The 17,127-nt window shown below is 48.9% G+C and overlaps 1 protein-coding gene across 2 annotated transcripts in view; it reads left to right on the top strand.

The window, feature by feature from the left end:
- The first annotated feature begins 685 nt into the window (after positions 1-685).
- pou6f2 (POU class 6 homeobox 2) overlaps positions 686-17,127 on the top strand; it is a 31,582-nt gene continuing 15,140 nt past the window's right edge. The window contains exons 1-4 of one of the 2 annotated variants that reach the window (XM_049749276.1): positions 686-877; positions 1,549-1,761; positions 10,705-10,805; positions 12,300-12,537. In XM_049749276.1, the coding sequence (XP_049605233.1) occupies positions 1,566-1,761; positions 10,705-10,805; positions 12,300-12,537 (535 nt within the window). In that variant the 5' untranslated portion in view covers positions 686-877; positions 1,549-1,565. Of the gene's footprint in view, positions 878-1,449; positions 1,762-10,704; positions 10,806-12,299; positions 12,538-17,127 lie in introns of those variants that run through there. The other variant, XM_049749275.1, reaches the window with a different exon arrangement.

Below are 17,127 nucleotides of genomic sequence, written 5' to 3'. Positions count from 1 at the left end.
GTGTTAATTGAATCCACGAACGAGGCGTTTATTAATTTAGCCACTCGGGGAGGGCCGCTAATGTCGTTAAGGACAATAGGATAATCCCGCAATATAAATCGCTCATAAAAGGGATGTTAATGGAATTACCATGGGAAAGTCAGTCAAGCATGCTAAATATTAGCTTAGCAATTAGCCTCATTTCGATCTGCATGACTGCGTGGGAGCTCAGGGATAAGACAAAGCACTCCTGGCCAAAGGGCGAAAGATTTGTGGGACGAGGGAGGGGTGGGGGCACTGGGGTGGCAATTGATACACATGACCAAATTTGGAAAAGGGGGGAAAAAAAAGCTCCATTTGGAATGTGGTGATCATCATTAGGGTCTTGTAGAAAAAGAAAAGTTGAATGAGAAAATGATTTCTGACGAAGAGATGTGAGTGCATGCAAACAAATGCAATGTTGTTTGTTGCTTGCTTTGTGCGCACACTGGTCACCTGCCCTTTGCGCAGACATATTTAGGTTGATTCCGAAATAAGGAAGCCCAGTGCGGCCCCGCTGCTCCTCGTCTGCATCTCGGAGCCTGAGGTGGGGTGAGCGCTGTCTGAGGAGCTCTCGGCTGGCCAGACACAAGGCGGAAGAGACAGATAGAGGGAGGAGGGAGGGAGGGTGGGAGGGAAGGAGGAGGCGGCGGCGACATCCCCGCCGCTCGTCGTTGGAAAGCCACCTCAGCGTGAAAGCTGCGCTGGCCGTGCACGTGCTCCCAACTTACTGGCGAGCGGGTCGTAGCGGGTCGTCGGGCAAACGCGGCCCCCTCACGTTTGACCCATTTCAACTTTGGGGAGCTCCGAGAAGCTTCGTTTTCTGAATTATTATCGATTTGTGAGGAGCTTTGTTGAGGTAAGGGTGCACTTGATGGCGTTGATGTTGGCTTTTCGGCTAGATATTATTCTGCTATTTTTTTTTTAAATTTCTATCCCTTTTTGAAAAAAAAGTACAATATGCATGAATAGTGTTTTGTTCAGAAATGTTGGTCAATTTCCAGAGTGAATTTGTCTCATTTGGATCCAAAGCGGTGGCTAAAATTGGAGAGTGTTCCTTAATTAGAAACTAAAAATCCAAAGCTTTTGGTAGACTTGAAGTTAAACCTGCTTTGGAAACAATGAATTGAACAAGGGAAATAGTTTTTGATCAATTGATGAATTTTGGGTAATTGTTTTGCAATTTGAAAGTGACGGATTGCACTAGTTTATTTTCTTCTTGTTTCCTGTTGCCTTTGATGAGCTTCTGTCCGCAAAGGCGCAGTTTGAAGGTTTGTTGGCTAAAATGAAGCGTGCGTCAGGTCCTAACGCTACTTCGCAGCATCAGTTTGGGATGAAAAGCAGCCAAGGAGGGAGGGGGGAGCAGGGGGGGAGCGGTGAGAGAGGGTTATGGGGATAGAAAGGGAGAATGCTGGTAGAGGGAGAGAGCGAGTGTGAGGTAGCCAAGGCGAGCGCCCGAGCACATTGTAACCACGGCTGCATTTTTCTTTTTTCCCCCCTCCCTCCGCATCCCACCTGGCCTCCCTCCAGCTCCTCCCGGGGACCCGATGCTAACGGGCCAGCTGAGCAAGCCGCTGCTCTCGCTCATGCGCGGCGGCAGCGGCGGCGACATGAGCGCTTTGGAACTCGGCGGGCGGCCGGACGAGCGAGCGGCCGGCAGCCCCGACAGCGAGCTCGACGAGGAGACGGCCCTCCCGCCGGCCGACGGCCCAGAGCGGGACGGCGCTCCCGCCAAACTGTACGGTGAGTACCGCTTCACGGACGCATCTGGTGCTTGAGTCAACTTTCTTGTCGTGCTTTGCTACTTTGATGTGGTTGCTGTAATATTAACTTGTTTTTTTTCTTCATTGACAAAATGAAATAATTAGTCATTGAAATGAAAAGCCTTTAAAGTCAACGTGAACAGTAATGAGGCCATTTTGATCCTAATTATATGCAAATTGTTGTCACTTGTGCTTGCTATTTTTTTCTGCCTTCCTTCAAGGCCTGTTTTGCATGTTAACCAAACTGACAAAAATAAGTGTTATTATTATTTCAATTGGTTGCTTTGTGTGTGCTTGTATTTTATTTCAAACCGTCACTCTTTCTTTCATATTCTAACATTTTACTTTGGTTTCAGAAGGCCCCGCATGTCAAATCATTTGCCAAACTTGCAATTTGACACGACTCGCACGAGAGTTGGCGAAAGAGCTGAAGCAAAATATTGCTTCCAAACTTGGTCACGCTTTATTTCCTGTGCTTCTTTTTTGATTGTGTGTTTCTTGATACTTGAGCCACTTTTAGTGTTTGTTTGCCAGCTTACGTGCAACCAATGATGACACTTTTCGTGGTCCCCGGTTATGATGTTGTTGCTGTTTAGAGGCGCTGGAGTGTGAATTTGGGGGGTTGTGGGTGGCGGCAGTGGTGGTTGTGGTTCCTTTTTTTTTTTTTTTTTTCTCACCCAGTGGCAGCGCTCTTGGCTGTGGCGCGTCTTGCTTTTTTTTCCTGACCTGTGAGCCGGAAAGGCAGAGATGGATGAACACTATTACAAGATTTGTATTTTCCTGTAGACAAAAAAAAATTCCTAGAGAATAATCTTATTCTGACATAACTAACGTGAATGGAATATACAAATAAGCGCTATGAGATCCAATTTTCCGAGCGGCAGCCTGACATACTCACACTGCACTCAACAGCAGCAGTTACAAGACTGCTTTTCAATTATTTTCTGTCACCGGCTCCCTGCCGCGTCTATAAATGCTGTCGTTTGTCTAGGAAATTATTCCAAGTACACCTCCGCATAACATTGTCTCCTTATTCACATTAAAGCAAACATGCGCAAAATATAGAGCAACTTACAACAAATAATCACTCTGTTAACATTTTTTATTTTTAGTCTCTGTGCACCTTTGCTGTCATCATTGTTAAATATTTTTCCATCGTGTCTCTTGAGGCTCTGTTGACTGTACTGCTCTGTGCTGTGTGTGCATGCTTGGTGTAAAAAAAAAAAAAAAAAATCCTTACACCTACGCCACTACTACTTAGTATAGTGGATGTGCAATTACATTTTATTCATGTTCCCTGGGGTCAGGCCCAGTCCCCCCCTCCCCCAAATAGAATACAATACAATACAATTTTATTTAAATGACATAATTATATTACTTGACACACTAACAAACATGGCTGACATGCCATCCGAAAACAAACAAAAATTACTTTATGCAATGTTATATTTAAAAGCAGTTCCGGTTCAGCGGGTGATTTTAAGGCTCATCAAGTCCATTTGTCAACTATATGCTACATTTCAATTCATTACAATTTATTCCCATCAAATTTTCCACCAAGTGATATTAGCTAACGATATTAGCCTCTACGTTGTTGAGCTAACTTCAATCTGCGCTATGTTGATGCTTTGCCACCAACAACAAACTCCACAAAGATGGCCGACATGCTATATTGAAAAATACCATAGCGTGCCGCTAAAGCACTCAATTTGGTGATCAGCTCCACTTCAGGGCACATGGATGACATGTTTCAACCAAGTCACTGATGCTAGATTGCCACTTATTCCGCACCCTAAAAAAATGGCCGCCATGGAAAAGAAAAGGCCCATATTATGATACCAAAACACAAATGATCATTTCTGACTATTTAGGCCGTACAAATCTAAGTTGCGACCATTTATCTTCATTTAAATATATCATAAAAATAGTTAACTAGAAACTAGTTTGTCATTCCGCAAAGATAGCCAACAATATCCTCGTGTATTTTAATGCTTGTTATTTTAAGTGGTACTTGGAGAGCCAATTTTTTTTCCAGGTGTGCTAGTTGGTGTAAAAAGTTTGCAAAGAATTGTTTTAGATTCTTCTGATTGCAGTTGTTGTCAGTCTAGCAAGCGGACGTCAGCGATGACAGTCGAGGCCGTGTTTGTCCGACAACAAATTGTGAACCTGCCGAAAGCGTGAGCGCTCCAGCGCCTCCTCCTCCTAAAAGCTGGCCTGTGCAAATAGTCTTCCACTTCAGCTAACAGGCGCTATGAAGCACCGCAAACGCGCCGCCGCCTTGCATTTTATTCCCGAGCACAAGTGCTGGACATTAGGTGTGGAAAGCTGTTGTTAGTCAGAGAGCAGACATTTGTTGTGTGCGTGTGTTTTTTTTTTTGTTTTTTTTTTGTGATGTGTGTTGCAGCTTCTGTCTTCACTCCTCAAGTCAAATCTGCCTCCTGCAGACATCAGCCGACAAGATAATAAGACACTCAGAGCACAATTCCGTATTGTATTGGCCGAGCGCAGGCTCATCTCTTGTCAGTTTGCATTTAGTCTGGCGAGGATGTGACGCTTCGATCATCACGTTGTCAAAAGCCGGCCGGGCCGGGAAGGACAGCACCGCTCATTTGGCACACTTACTGTCGGCACCAAATGGGCCGCACTTATGCCAGTCCCTGCAAGAAGACGAGCCGCTTTTTGCTCAAGGTCGCCCAGAAAGACCACCCGCGGCTTTTCATTGCAATGATCGGCCACGGGAGGTCATGTGGATCAAAACGCACGTTAGCGGTACGGGCGGCTTTTTAGCCAATGCGCACACGCAGGCAGGAGCTGTTATTGTCTGTGCGTAATCAGCTTAGCGGCCCTCATCATGTTTAAGTCATAGTGGCACAAAGCATTCACGAAAGTGGATCAAGGCGGGTGAGGAGAGAGAGGCCGGCGACAAGTCTTTCTTTCCTCATTACGAGCGTTTGGCAGTGTCAGTGCATGCAAAACACTCGCTAATGCTGACAAATGCGTCTCACGCTTGCTAATAGCTTCACACGCTCGCTAACGTGTCTGCTATGCTGCGACGACGAGCGCGAAATGTTTTTGAGCCAAGGTCACCCCGTTTCATGTCGACTTTGCGCACAAACTTGCCTTTGCCTTGTCAGGAAAGTCGAAAGTAAATTGAATTTCAATGTTAATTCAGTTTTTTGTTGTTTTATTTTGAACACCAGTGTAGCGTGCACTCGCTAATCCAATACCGGCGAGCCTTTAATGTTACCGCTAACAAAGCGGCGCCGTCGCTATCCAAGCGGCGGGAGTCGTGTTTTCTTATTTTTTTTTCAGGTGTGCGCACAAGAGGTGGGGCGGGCAGGGGGGTGCGTAGAGAAATGACACGTCTGGTATTTGACTGGTGTGGCGTGAACCCGAGACGCATCCCGACGGCCCGTGTCCTTCACCGGCCTTTTATTATTTATAAGCTCGGCTCTTTGAGCAATGACCAGTACTAATGCGTAACCTTCTGTCCCGCCGGCTGATTCGCTTCCTTTGAAAGCAAAGATTGAGGCGGGAGAAGTGGGCGGATGGTGGATGAGGCGGGTGGGGTGCAAATAGCGCTGAGAGGGTGTGTGTGTGTGTGCGTGTGTGTGTGCGTGCGTGTATGTGTGTGTGCGTGCATGTGAGATCCAGGGAAGTTATTATGTTTCCCCTCTTTTATATCTCAGGATGTGGAATAACACCCTGATGCTGCTTTTCTCCAGAATAGAGTTATGGGCTTCAAAGCAGTAGTATTTACACACACACTCGCGCAAACACACACACACATACACATTAGTTTATGCCAGCAGAATAATTTGGTGGCAACATTAGTTTGGAGAAATGTGCCTCAAAAGTCAAACAAAAGTTGGCCAGCTGTGCTCATGCAATCGGAGTTAAGTTTATTAAAAACGATTAAAAGAAGCCGCTTGTTATTTCCCGACTAATTGTTGGCCAAAAACAAAAAGTGCCCCTTTTTCCCCTCATCACTGTGCCATGTTGTGTTTTTTTGTGTCGTCTTTTGTGACGTGGCGAAGTTTGTCAAGTCGTCACTGGGAGACTCGCCACGCGCCGCCTTAACCGCGTCTTGATGTGTAGAAAAAGAAATGTTTGACTTTGGCGCTTCCACCATTGCAGATGGGAGCGGTTTGTATCAGCTGATGGTATCGCGCCACGCTGCAGTGATCCATTGTCATTACAGGCCTTGCGACAGAAGGATGAATTGGGAGGGGGGGGACGAGTAGGAAGGGGAGGAGGGCGGGCCTTGAGGGACAAGGGCTTGAAAGTGGGACATAGGCAGCATTAGGGCTGCATCGCCTGGAGGGGGCCCAGGCTGATGTGTCAGCCATGACATGTGGGTGTCTCGCCCACCACCGCACACACGCGCGCGCACTTGACGGCGGACGATCCCTCACACCCCGCTGGCGACTTGAAAATGTCCCACCGGATGCACAAAGGATTCTCCGAAACGTGCCGTTTGACACAATGAAGTTCATTCGCGGCGATGTGATCCGAGGCGTTCGCCTGGCCGCTTGATTAGGGACAAGCCGTCCTCCTTGGCCTCTTTTTCTCGTTCGGAATTGAAGACGTAAATGATGACATCATTGTACGGCTGATGGGAAAAAAGCTCGTCACACCGAAGAGCCTCTCATGTCCGCCATGTCGTGTGTATTACTATCCGTCCTCGTTGCAAGGCCGTAAAGTTCAACAATTTGCAGATTACTGTCAAAATTGGTGTTTAGAAAAAAGCCAGTTGAGTATTTTGTCTCTTTAAATGTCTTTTGTCATGGGTGTGTAAATGTGCAGCGTTTTTTTAAGGACTAGAATTACAATTAAGAAAATAATTCGCAGAAATATATCATATAATAAATATGTAATAAAATTACATACATTTAAAATTTATATTCAAAAAAATTCAACAAATCAAAAAATATTTCACACAGGAGAGCCACATTTGATGATTTCATTTATTAATGTTCTTTACTTTGCAAGCCGTGTGGGAATACATTTTGTATGAATTAAAACAAAAAGGAAGAAATTGAATGAGCAATATCCTTTTTTAGGCGTTGCTTTTATGGATAGCATTCTAATCCCACACAAATATTGAAAATAATCTTCCAATACCAATAAAATATCCAGGCCTTATTTTGTGGTTAAAAACAGAGAAAAGTACTCATTGCACGTGTTCAGCCATTTTTTATTTTTATTTTTTTTCTAGGCAGACTAAGTGTAGTGGTCCTGAGCTATCACTGCCATCTTTTTTTGCTGGAGGGCTGCGCAGGGCTGCGGGCAGCAGAATCCTATTTACAGCAAATAGCATTTAAGTAATGCTGAGGGAGGAAGGGAGGGAGAGAGGGAGGCGCGGCGGCGGAGCGGGCGTCTCCTAAAAGGCTTACGGCGCTCCAGAGCCGCTCTTCATCTCGCCCTAAAAGGATGAAGCATCATTTGGATTGTTATTTCCCTCATTCAACCTCAGCTAATCAGCTTGACTTTGCTTGGGGAATGAGGAGGACGCTTTGTAACAGATGCGCTGGTCCACAAAGTGTCTAGAGTAAGAGAAGCCACCCTCCTGCCGCACCCTCCTCCTTGTGCTCGCCATCACAGCATCTCTCCTTTTTGACCTTTGCGATGGGCTCGGGCGCCTCTTGTTCCCGTCTGCACTCCGGCGTCAAGGGGGGGGGGACAGGTAAGAGCGGCAAGCCAGAGCACTCGCCGGCCGACGGGCGGGAGTGTGAAGTGGCTCTCCCGCCACCGCCAGCGGCGTTTACGTGCAGATGGCTCATCAGCGGGCGGCTTGCTATCGTCTCCTGTTTACATTTGGAGGAGACGGCCATTACCTCGTCCAATCAGTCTCACCTCCGCCCGCCCTCAACCTTGCCCTTGTCCACAAAGTGTAACGTGCACTTGAAGAACACAAATCAAAAAAGTCCAACTCTTGACCTTCAGCCCCAAATTTCTCATGTCTAATCAGAACCCGTAACCTTGACCCAGATCACCTCTGACCTTACCTCCAAGTCCGAACTCCAGTTTTGACTCCACCCCCCCTCCCAACTTGTTTCCACTCTGCATTATGGTGAATCGCGTCAACTTTCCAAAATCGATGTCTGAACAATCTGGGGCGTTTGTCTGCGCTATTGACGGAATGTTTATCCTTTATGCATCAACAGAGCAACGCAAAATGGCCGCAATCAAAAGTAAAGGACGCGTTTGATCAAATTCACTATTGTTGGATCAGCGTCGGACGTTCCGCAAACATTTAGCTCCTCTTGGTTGGCTTTGTGATTCCCCCTAATTGCGTTCATGTCGGCATTCGTTGCCCGAGTGTGTGTGAATTCGTTTGTGTTTTCGCGAAAGCTGACAATGATTGACAAGTTACTAATAGCAAACACATGCGCTCAGCCGGCCACTTTGAAAGGGGCCATTATCAAAATGGGGCCCGGCGTGAATAGCTCGCCAGACCGCCCGCCAATCATTAGCGGGCCTCGCTCGCTCGCCGCTCTCTCGCTCGGCTACATTTGACAACTTACATAATGCCTTTCCACTAAAATAGCTTAAGTGTTACGGCTTCTTTTATGGGTAGAAATTGATTCATAAATGCAGCCAGGCGAAAGCTAACCTGGACACAAAGCTTTCAATAACGCCCATTTGATTCAGAGCGTCGATGCAGCGAGCGGCTGCATTAGACAAGGTGGCGTGCTGATTGCTTGATGAAATCTGGCCTAATTGTTTTGTACCCGAGTCCTTGGGGCAGCCTGCATTAAGACGCGCACGCGCACGCATTAACGCACAGGCATCCAAAGTAGCTCTCCGGTGGCCACTTTGGTGATCAATGAGCGAGAATTTATACGGCCGGCGCGGTAAATGTCAGCACCGTGAGATCGTGTTGCATTTAAATACATTTCCTCCCAAAGTGTGTCGGTGTTGCTGTCACGGCCCGAAGACGATCCGCCGCCGTGTCGAGAGTGACAGTGTGATTTTGGCTCGCATGTACATGAAAGCGCAAACGCGGATACAATCTTTTATCTTTTCAGCTAACCTATCCAGTTATTCCAACTCCCCCCCCCACCCACCCCGCATCATCATCATCGGAGTTTGAAGGCTTTCTTTTGAGTTTGCATTCTACAGTCGTCTTTATCTTCATCTGGAATCTCTTTTTTGATCTTGTTTTCAAAGACCTTAAACATGTATCAAGGTTTTGATCATAAAAAAGATATTTGCAGACCAATCGGCTAGCTAAAGAAATTATGCCCAAGCTTTCAGGAGTGGCGCTATTTATTTATTATTGATTTCCTCCCAGGTGATAAACATGCTAGCCTTAGTGGAATTGTGAAAAGGCAACGATGAGTCCTTGGATCGAATGCGACGCGATTGTCAACGGGCCCACCAAAGCCTTTATTATTACAAATGGAATGTTTTCATTTTGATAATTGCTTTTTGTGGGATGTACTTTAATGCTGGCGGGAAATGTCTTCAGCAGCGCGGTGACTAGGTGGATGTTAGCATTTTTTTTTGCCAGTTAAATTAGAAAAACAAACAACAAAAAAGAGTCACATTTTCATCCTTAGACATTCAAATATTTCCCCCTCTTAAACAAAAATGGCGAGTGCGCAGGGCGGGGCCGGCGTAATGGCGGAAATAATTGGCGAAAAGAGATGTCAAAAAGCGTCCTCGATGCGGACATCCATCGAGAGCCGGCGGTAGAAAACCAGCGAGTGAGCGAGCGAGCCGCTTGAGGTTTACGTGTTGGGTCACGCCATTCAGCAATTATTTGGATTTTATGGGCCAAGATGAAGTGATTTTACTCGGCGTAGGTTGAGTTGAAAACGCCTCGCTCGCATAAACACACTTGACAGGCAAGCGGATCCGGCCGCTGACGTTAGCCAACGCTACATTTGATCGCAACCAAGACCTGTTTGTCCGCAAATCAAAAAACCTTTCACAAGCGGCGAGAGTCCATTTAGGAAAATCAATCGTTTTGCTGAAAGGTGATTGTATTTGTGTTGAAATTTATTGCCGCTGCGGCGCTCTTTAACAAGGGTGTGCGGCTTTCAGTCACATTTGCGTACGCTCGACTTGACTCCCCCCCCGCCCCTGCATGAGCCATTTTTATTCCCCGGGAGAAAAAAAAAAAGAGCTGCCGTGTGAAACGAGAAGGCGCGTCTTCTCGTCCTTGTCAGCCGCTTTGGCGTCGGACGCTGAAAGCTCCTCTCGTCATTTTTTAGGCAAAACATCACAGCGCGTCTTAGGTGTAAACAAGGCCATTTTGTTTTTTTGAAGCATGTGAACTGACTCAATCAGCGCGCAATAGTGCATTGATTCTTCTGGCGACAAAGCTTCAAACTTCTTTTTCATATACCAAAAGAATTTCTTGCTTTGTTTTGGAAAGTTTGCTCGCGTCCTTTGATGACTAGCGTCATTAACAGGATAAAAATGTCGGCCGATGCTACGGTGACGATTACTCGAGCGAGTGAGACACAAATGTGGAGAAGTTGGAGATGGAGTAGGCTGACCTTGCAATGTTTTACCTGAAGACTTCGGAGGGGTCCTGCTGAGGCCTACGCATCACTGATGGCAAACAGGTCTAATTGCGCGCAGCAGGCCGCGGGCTGCGATTGCAGCAAGCGCAGGATCACCCGGGTGATCCTCTCCCCCCCTCGCTCCATGTAAACGGCTGAATAATACGCTCAGCGCTCATCCAGGCCAACGGGGGCCCGCCGGCAGGCCTGCGCCGTCGTCAATCAGCTAATTTATTCAACGCCGCAGCAGTTATTGATGAAACGCTTAAATACAAATTACAACACAGCTCAGCAACCTTCCCCAAGCCCCCCCCCACCCCACATCTGTCTGTCTATCTGAACAATACACTCACTTATGTATTTGACCTCTTTTTTTTGTTTTGTTTATGTGACATGGGACCTGGCAGGCGCCGGCGACAGTTGCGTCCAGTCGGATATGGGTGGCAGTCCATTAGAGCAGAGTCAAGTGGGCCAGTCGCCGCCGGGCTACGCCGCCATGGGACCGCAGGTCAGTCGAGTGCTTCATTCCGCCACAGCTCATCCATGATCAAATCTATCAACAAATCCAAATTTGGAGGAAATGTGGATTGAAATGAAAAAAATGTCTCATCTTTGTCTTTTTAATCCAAATCATAAATAAAACAGTTTTGATCTTGCTGATTAATTAGTAAATGTGCGTTTTGTATAAATATTTTCTTCCCCATATTTAGTGATTTTTTTCTTTTTTTTTATATTGACCCACAAACTTATTATTGTTATTTTTTGTTTGTTTTTTCAGACCCTAAAAAGTTTAGATGTATTATTTTATTGTTTTTATGTGTCCGGAATGCTTTTTCTCTCTATGAAATCTTCAGCAGAACGACGTTTCCATCCGGTATTTTATTAATGGACTGAATGACTTCCACTTGCCGCCCTCCGTTAACGCTGAATAATTGATGACCTCAATGTGCATCAATGAAGCTTTTTTTGTCATTGGTTAGTCCACGACGCCAGCGAGGAAGCGGAGGTGTTGGCCCGCGGCCAGCGCTAAGCGCTCTTAACGCTAAATTAGCCGTCGCCCCATCCGATTGAATTTATTGGACTTGCGGCTCCGCACTGTTCATTAACGTCCGTCTCATGTTTGCGGGCATTAGCTTTAGCGGTGAGCTAACTAGTGCTGTGAAATATCAGTTGCATTAAATGGGCTCATGTAAATCCAGCCGTTGTCGTGTTGGCGGAACAAAGAAGCGCGAGGTCGCGCGTCCAAATGAAGAGGAGAAATGCGAGTGGCTCTCAGCAGCCGCTCGCCGTCTAATAGATGAACGCTGTCAGGCGGGCCGGCCTGCGTCAAGCTAACACTTTGGAGAAACAAAGGCGCCCCCGCGCGCCCTCCCCAATTCTCCTCTCGCCAGATCAATACCTTTGATAGATTCCCCGTTCCCGAGCCGGATATTGTGGGAAGGCCCATTATCCGCCGCTAGTTTGCCCAACGTGAATCCACCTTGCCATACTTTGGCGCCGCCACTGCTCGCTCGTTCGCAGTTAGGGTGACAAAAGTCCGCTATCTGGACCATTATGGGCAATTTCTCAGTGGTCGAGCTGCCAGGCGCACTGAGGATCCTCCTCAAACCCCTGATGGGCCCCGTCCCGCCTTGCGTGTGTGCGTGCGTGCGTTTGTGTGTGTCCTCGCGCCCCCCTCGGAGAGCACTTGTCATCACCCAGCTGTCAAGGCCTGCCGAGCGCGACTGCACGGCTGAGGAAATCTATTGCAAAACATGTGAGCCACTTGCATTTGCAGCTTCTCTCCGCAAACTACACTAAAAAAAAAAAATACATGAAGGTGCTTCACTGTGTTTATGTTTACTGAACCTTTACGCAAGTGTCGACGTAGGACAGACGACAATAGATAAATCATATCAATGTTAAACGACTCGTAGTTGGGCTCCAAATTTTCTAAAGATAATCAAATATAAAACTAAAGTGTCCCAGCTGATGACAAAATGCCTTTTATGCCTCCCCACAGTCGCTGTTGGTGGCCCAGCAGCTGGCCAACGCGGTGGGCGGCGCCATGTCCGGGGCAGCGGCGGCGGCAGCTGCAGCGGCCGCCATGAACCAGCCCATCCTCATCCCCTTCAACGCCGGCGGGCATCTGGGCGGCCAGCAGGGCCTGGTCCTGTCGCTGCCCGCCAGCAACCTGCCCAGCCTGGTGGCGGCCGCCGCTGCCGGGGGCGTCATGACGTTGCCCCTGCACAACCTGCAAGGTAACACACCTGCCACTTATCTCTGGTCATCCAAATGGCAACAGTCCTTCCTTCCTTCCTTCCTTCCTTCCTTCCTTCCTTCCTTCCTTCCTTCCTTCCTTCCTTCCTTCCTTCCTTCCTTCCTTCCTTCCTTCCTTCCTTCCTTCCGATCCTCTCCTCAACCGGCCTTAAGCAACAAAGCGTATTAATTACAGGTCAGCGTTTTGCAGCGAGCGCAGCGCCAAAGCACTCGGTGCCTCTTTTACCGCTGTTCTCCTTTTTTTATCTGTCCTCATCTTTCCATCCAGCGGCTGTACTTATGTGTGCTTTTGAAACTTTAATGTCCAAATGTTCCCTTTTGATCATACTTGTAAATGGTTTTCATTTTAATGTTTAAAACATTGTCTCTTTTATAGCATTAGATTGAGGGATGGCTAGGGTGGGGGGCGGGGGGTAACGCACGTCTGTCATGAATCTTGGATGAGTGCGGCGCACTAATGTCAAAAGACGTCCGGGCCGCGTGTGCGTGCGTGTTTTTTATTTTAGGGAGGGCATATTACAATAATGCCGGAGCAGCACAAAGTGCAGGGGAGGGGAAAGTGGACGGCCGCGTGCCTCGAGTGTGGAAAGGCGGGCGGCGGCCTAATGGACACAAACATGCATAAATAACAACAAGCGCGGCTCGCGGGCAAAGCTTTTAATAAATCCCTTCACGTGGGTTGCGTCAAATCTTTTCATGCAGACACTCATCAACTCACCTTGGCAAAAACGTAGAAGCCTCAAGCTGTTTAATTTTCGGACGCCCGCTCGGCACGCGCTGCCATCTGAAAGTGACGCGTTGACGGGACCTCCGCCGAGAGAAAGTGACACGAGTCATGGGTGAAGCTAAACGTCTTGACTATGTCGGGGCCCCTGCGGCCACGCGGCGCTCCTCCGTCCGCCGCTGTCCGAGCCCATCGCAGCAGACCGGCCTTGACTGAGGCCTGCTGGCGCGGCACCTCTGTCGCGCCACCGCCGCTCATGTGGCGCCGGCGAGCTCACGCTGCTGCCTAATTAGTGTCACATCAGGGAACCGGCGGGAGGGGTGAGGCAATGCGAGCATTAAGGTCTAATGAGGCGGCTAATGAGCCGCTAATAAGGCTGCTCGGCTCAGATGGGGAGTCAAGCGTCTGATAACTGACACGTGTGCAGTTAGGACTACAAATCATCAAATAACCACGTGGAGGCCCGCCGCTGTGCCGTGCGTCTTTTTTTGTGGCTAAAGTTAGCATCTGAAATTAAACAGGAAGTTTTCCATTTTGGTTCCACAAGGCCATTCCAGGCAAATAAAAAATAAAAAAAGTTTGGCATCATCATTTGCGGGTTGGGCGTTGTTACCCCCTTGGGCGCCGCTCGCAGCTTGAACTCGTTTTGCTTTTGAGCGCGTACGAGTAATAAGTTGGCGAGAAACTGGATGTTTGTCAAAATGATTCATGCCGGCGCAGGAAAAAAAACAAACTCCCAGTGAACGTAAGCAAGGGAGAAAGTTATCCTTTGTGACAAGAGCGCGCGCAAATCCGAGCGACTTCACACAGGCTCGGAAAGTAGGTTGCGTCACACCCGAGCGAGCTCTGTAAACATTGACGACTATTAGCACACTAAAACATACATGAGTGGCAGACTTTTAAAAATGAGGCCTTTTTTTATGATGTCAACTTTCCTAACAAGGAAATGGTGATTAACACGCTTGTAAAACCAGCGGCATCAAAGCCAGCCGCAACAAAGTCTTCATCCGCCGACTCGTCTCCTCAGCGCTCGCTCGCTCGCAGCTAATGCGAAGGCGCCGCTTGACTCGGAAGCTCTTAATAAGCGCATGCCGCTTTATTTGCCGCGCATCAATCACATCAGAGAGGCGGCGGAGTTCTCGCGGCGGCGGAGGTGAGAGCGCCGCCGTTCGTCTCGACTCGGGCTTGCCGCTTGTAAAGGTCGGCATCCCACTCACCTGCTGTAATGAGAGCCGCCAATCAAAGGCCCGCCGCCCCGTCTGGTGGTTTGATTCTGACGCTCTGCGGTGTCGCTCCGAGGTTGCCGCTGCAAATTAGGGAAATGGCACTGCTCATTACGCCGCCCGAGGCCCGGCCCACGGGAGGGAAGAGTCGGCGGATGTTTTTGAGTTACACGCGGGGAACGCCGCCATCGTGGACAAACAGCTCAAAGTTGAACGAGCGCCAAAAAAAAAGTATTGATCGGGATCGTTCCAATCGCAAACCCCGGTGTTGCCGCACTCATTTTTTTTGGGCCTTGTTATCGGCGTCAGGAAAGCCAGAGCATATTTCCCACACGTGGCAAGACAATGGAGGCCCGAGCCGTCCCTTTCCCCCACGTGACTGTTTCATTTGCAGCCTTCTCTGGCACATCGCCCCTTTTAATGATTTAAGTTGGCAGCACCGGAGCCGAGCGAACGAGAGAGAGAGAGGGCGGGAGGGAGGGAGCGTTCGGCATTAAATAAATAATGGTGATAAAATGTAGAGCTCATACATTTCAAAGCTAATGCGACTAGCGGCGCGATCGCAGCAGCTGCACACAGTCCTCCCAGCGCTAATTTGATTGATTTGTTGTGACAGCAGCCAAATAATTGAGAGTGAGAGGTGCTGCCAGCCAGCCAGCGAGCGGGCGGGCGAGCAAGCGGCACACGCCCTCCCTCTCGCTCTTCCTCGCTTTCTCGCGCCACTAGCTTATTGTTTGCCTTCGACGACAAGCTGTCTTTGTGACGACTCCCAATCAAAGTGCGCTTGCGAGCGGGTCGCAATCAAACAAGCGCATTTCCACCGGGGCTCATACACACACACACACACATAAGCGCATCCCCCCGAGACGCAAAATGTACGCATCTCTCTGAAGCTCTCAGCGCCTCACTTGTTGCAAGCGTGCTAATGATTTGTCTTCCACGTGCGGCGTAATTGCGCGCTTGATTGTAGCGCATTATGCTAAACAGCAGGCATCCCCAAGATATTTGTGCCGCTCGCGCAGCCGGCGCGCTTCCTTCTCCACACAAGTTCTTATCGATGTTGAAAAACACAAAGGTCATTTCAGATCCACCTTCTCCGCTTTCGCGAGTCTGCGGCAGATGGCATCGGAACCCGACCCCCCTCGCTAAAAGCCGTCTGCGGTTACTAATTGCTGATCGGGGCATCGTTAGCTTAATTAATGGGCTGCGATCTGTCCCGGCGAGGGAACCAGGGGGGCGCTTTTATCTGTATCGGCGCGACTTAAAAGGTCCCGGGAGATGGGCTTGGGTCCTGTGGTCGCTATGCCTGCAAGCCCGACTCATCTTATGGTGGACCATCGCTGACTTTGATGACGGGGAAGGAAAAGACTGCAGTTTGCGCCGAATGATTTCGGCTGCTTAGAAGCCGCGGAAATAAAATTGATCCGATTCACACATCTCGTAACCCGACTGTTGGATGATGCATCGTTGCGGGCGCGAGATTTCATTCAGCGCCGCTGCCCTTTGCTGAACCTGTTGCGAGTCAGCGAGCGGCATTTAGCGCATAAGTAGCACGCGGCTTCATTCATCATACTCAATCGGGCCGCTAAAGAATCCCCATCGGCATCCGCGGGGAATCCATTTGCGCGCCGGCTAGCGCATTTGGCCACCACGGCGTCGACCCACGGCAATGTCTCAAGACCCTTGCCCAAAGTTCAACGGGAAATGTGCCACTTTGGCTGAAAAGATCATTTTGAGGATTTACCGCTTGAGCAAAATGATGCGAGGGGCCCGTCGGTCGGCGGCCTCGGCTCGAACGGCGTCGCCTGGCTTGCCGCTCGGCGCTGTATTAAAGAGCATTCCTAATCACAGCGGGCTGCTTGTGCGTGTCACTCACGAGGCCGCTTCCACATCAGTCAAGCGCCCGCCGGCGTCAAAGCGCAAACACGCGCCCAGCAAAGGGAATCATTAAGGAGACACAAGAATGGAAAGCAAATCCCATTGTTTGGCCTCATTTCAGTCTTTTTTTTTTGTTTCCCGGCTTCTTCCCCAAATGCTAACGTGTCCGCCTCTACATTATTGTGCATCTCTGGAAGAAGCTGCCGCTCGTGCTTGTTGTCAGCGGGCAAAATTTGGACATCCCCTGCTTGAAATAATCCCCGAGAGAATTGCAATTTAAGGTGAAGCGGCGACTCCTTTTTGCCGAGCGCTAAACGCAGCCCCTCAATCTCTCTCGGCTTTTACTGTCAGTCCAGAGAGCACTCAGTCATCTCTGTGCATCACAACCCCCTCCCCCTCACCCAATATTGATTTTTCCTCCCACTGAAACAGCCGCATGAACATAAATTTTGCATGAGGCTTTTACTCGGGGCCTGCGCGCTTTTGCTCCAACGACACATGAACAGGCGCTAATAACCCGGCCTGGCTCGGCCCGGATTGGCCCAGATAGGCACTCCGGGACCCCTCACTGGGCACCGTTGTATTACATTTTGTCAACATCTTCCTTGAAATAACCCTGGAGGAGGAGGAGCAAATGTATTCTTTGTCACGAAAGGAGGCGTGGCGTCCCTGTGACTGCACTGTGCGTTCCTTCGCCTGACCCTCACAATGCAAACAAAGCATCCGCGGCGAAAGCGTCTGCCGGA

The sequence above is a fragment of the Syngnathus scovelli genome, chromosome 18, assembly GCF_024217435.2.
Source record: "Syngnathus scovelli strain Florida chromosome 18, RoL_Ssco_1.2, whole genome shotgun sequence".
NCBI classification, from domain to species: domain Eukaryota; kingdom Metazoa; phylum Chordata; class Actinopteri; order Syngnathiformes; family Syngnathidae; genus Syngnathus; species Syngnathus scovelli.
This window is presented reverse-complemented; position numbering and strand designations above follow the sequence as displayed.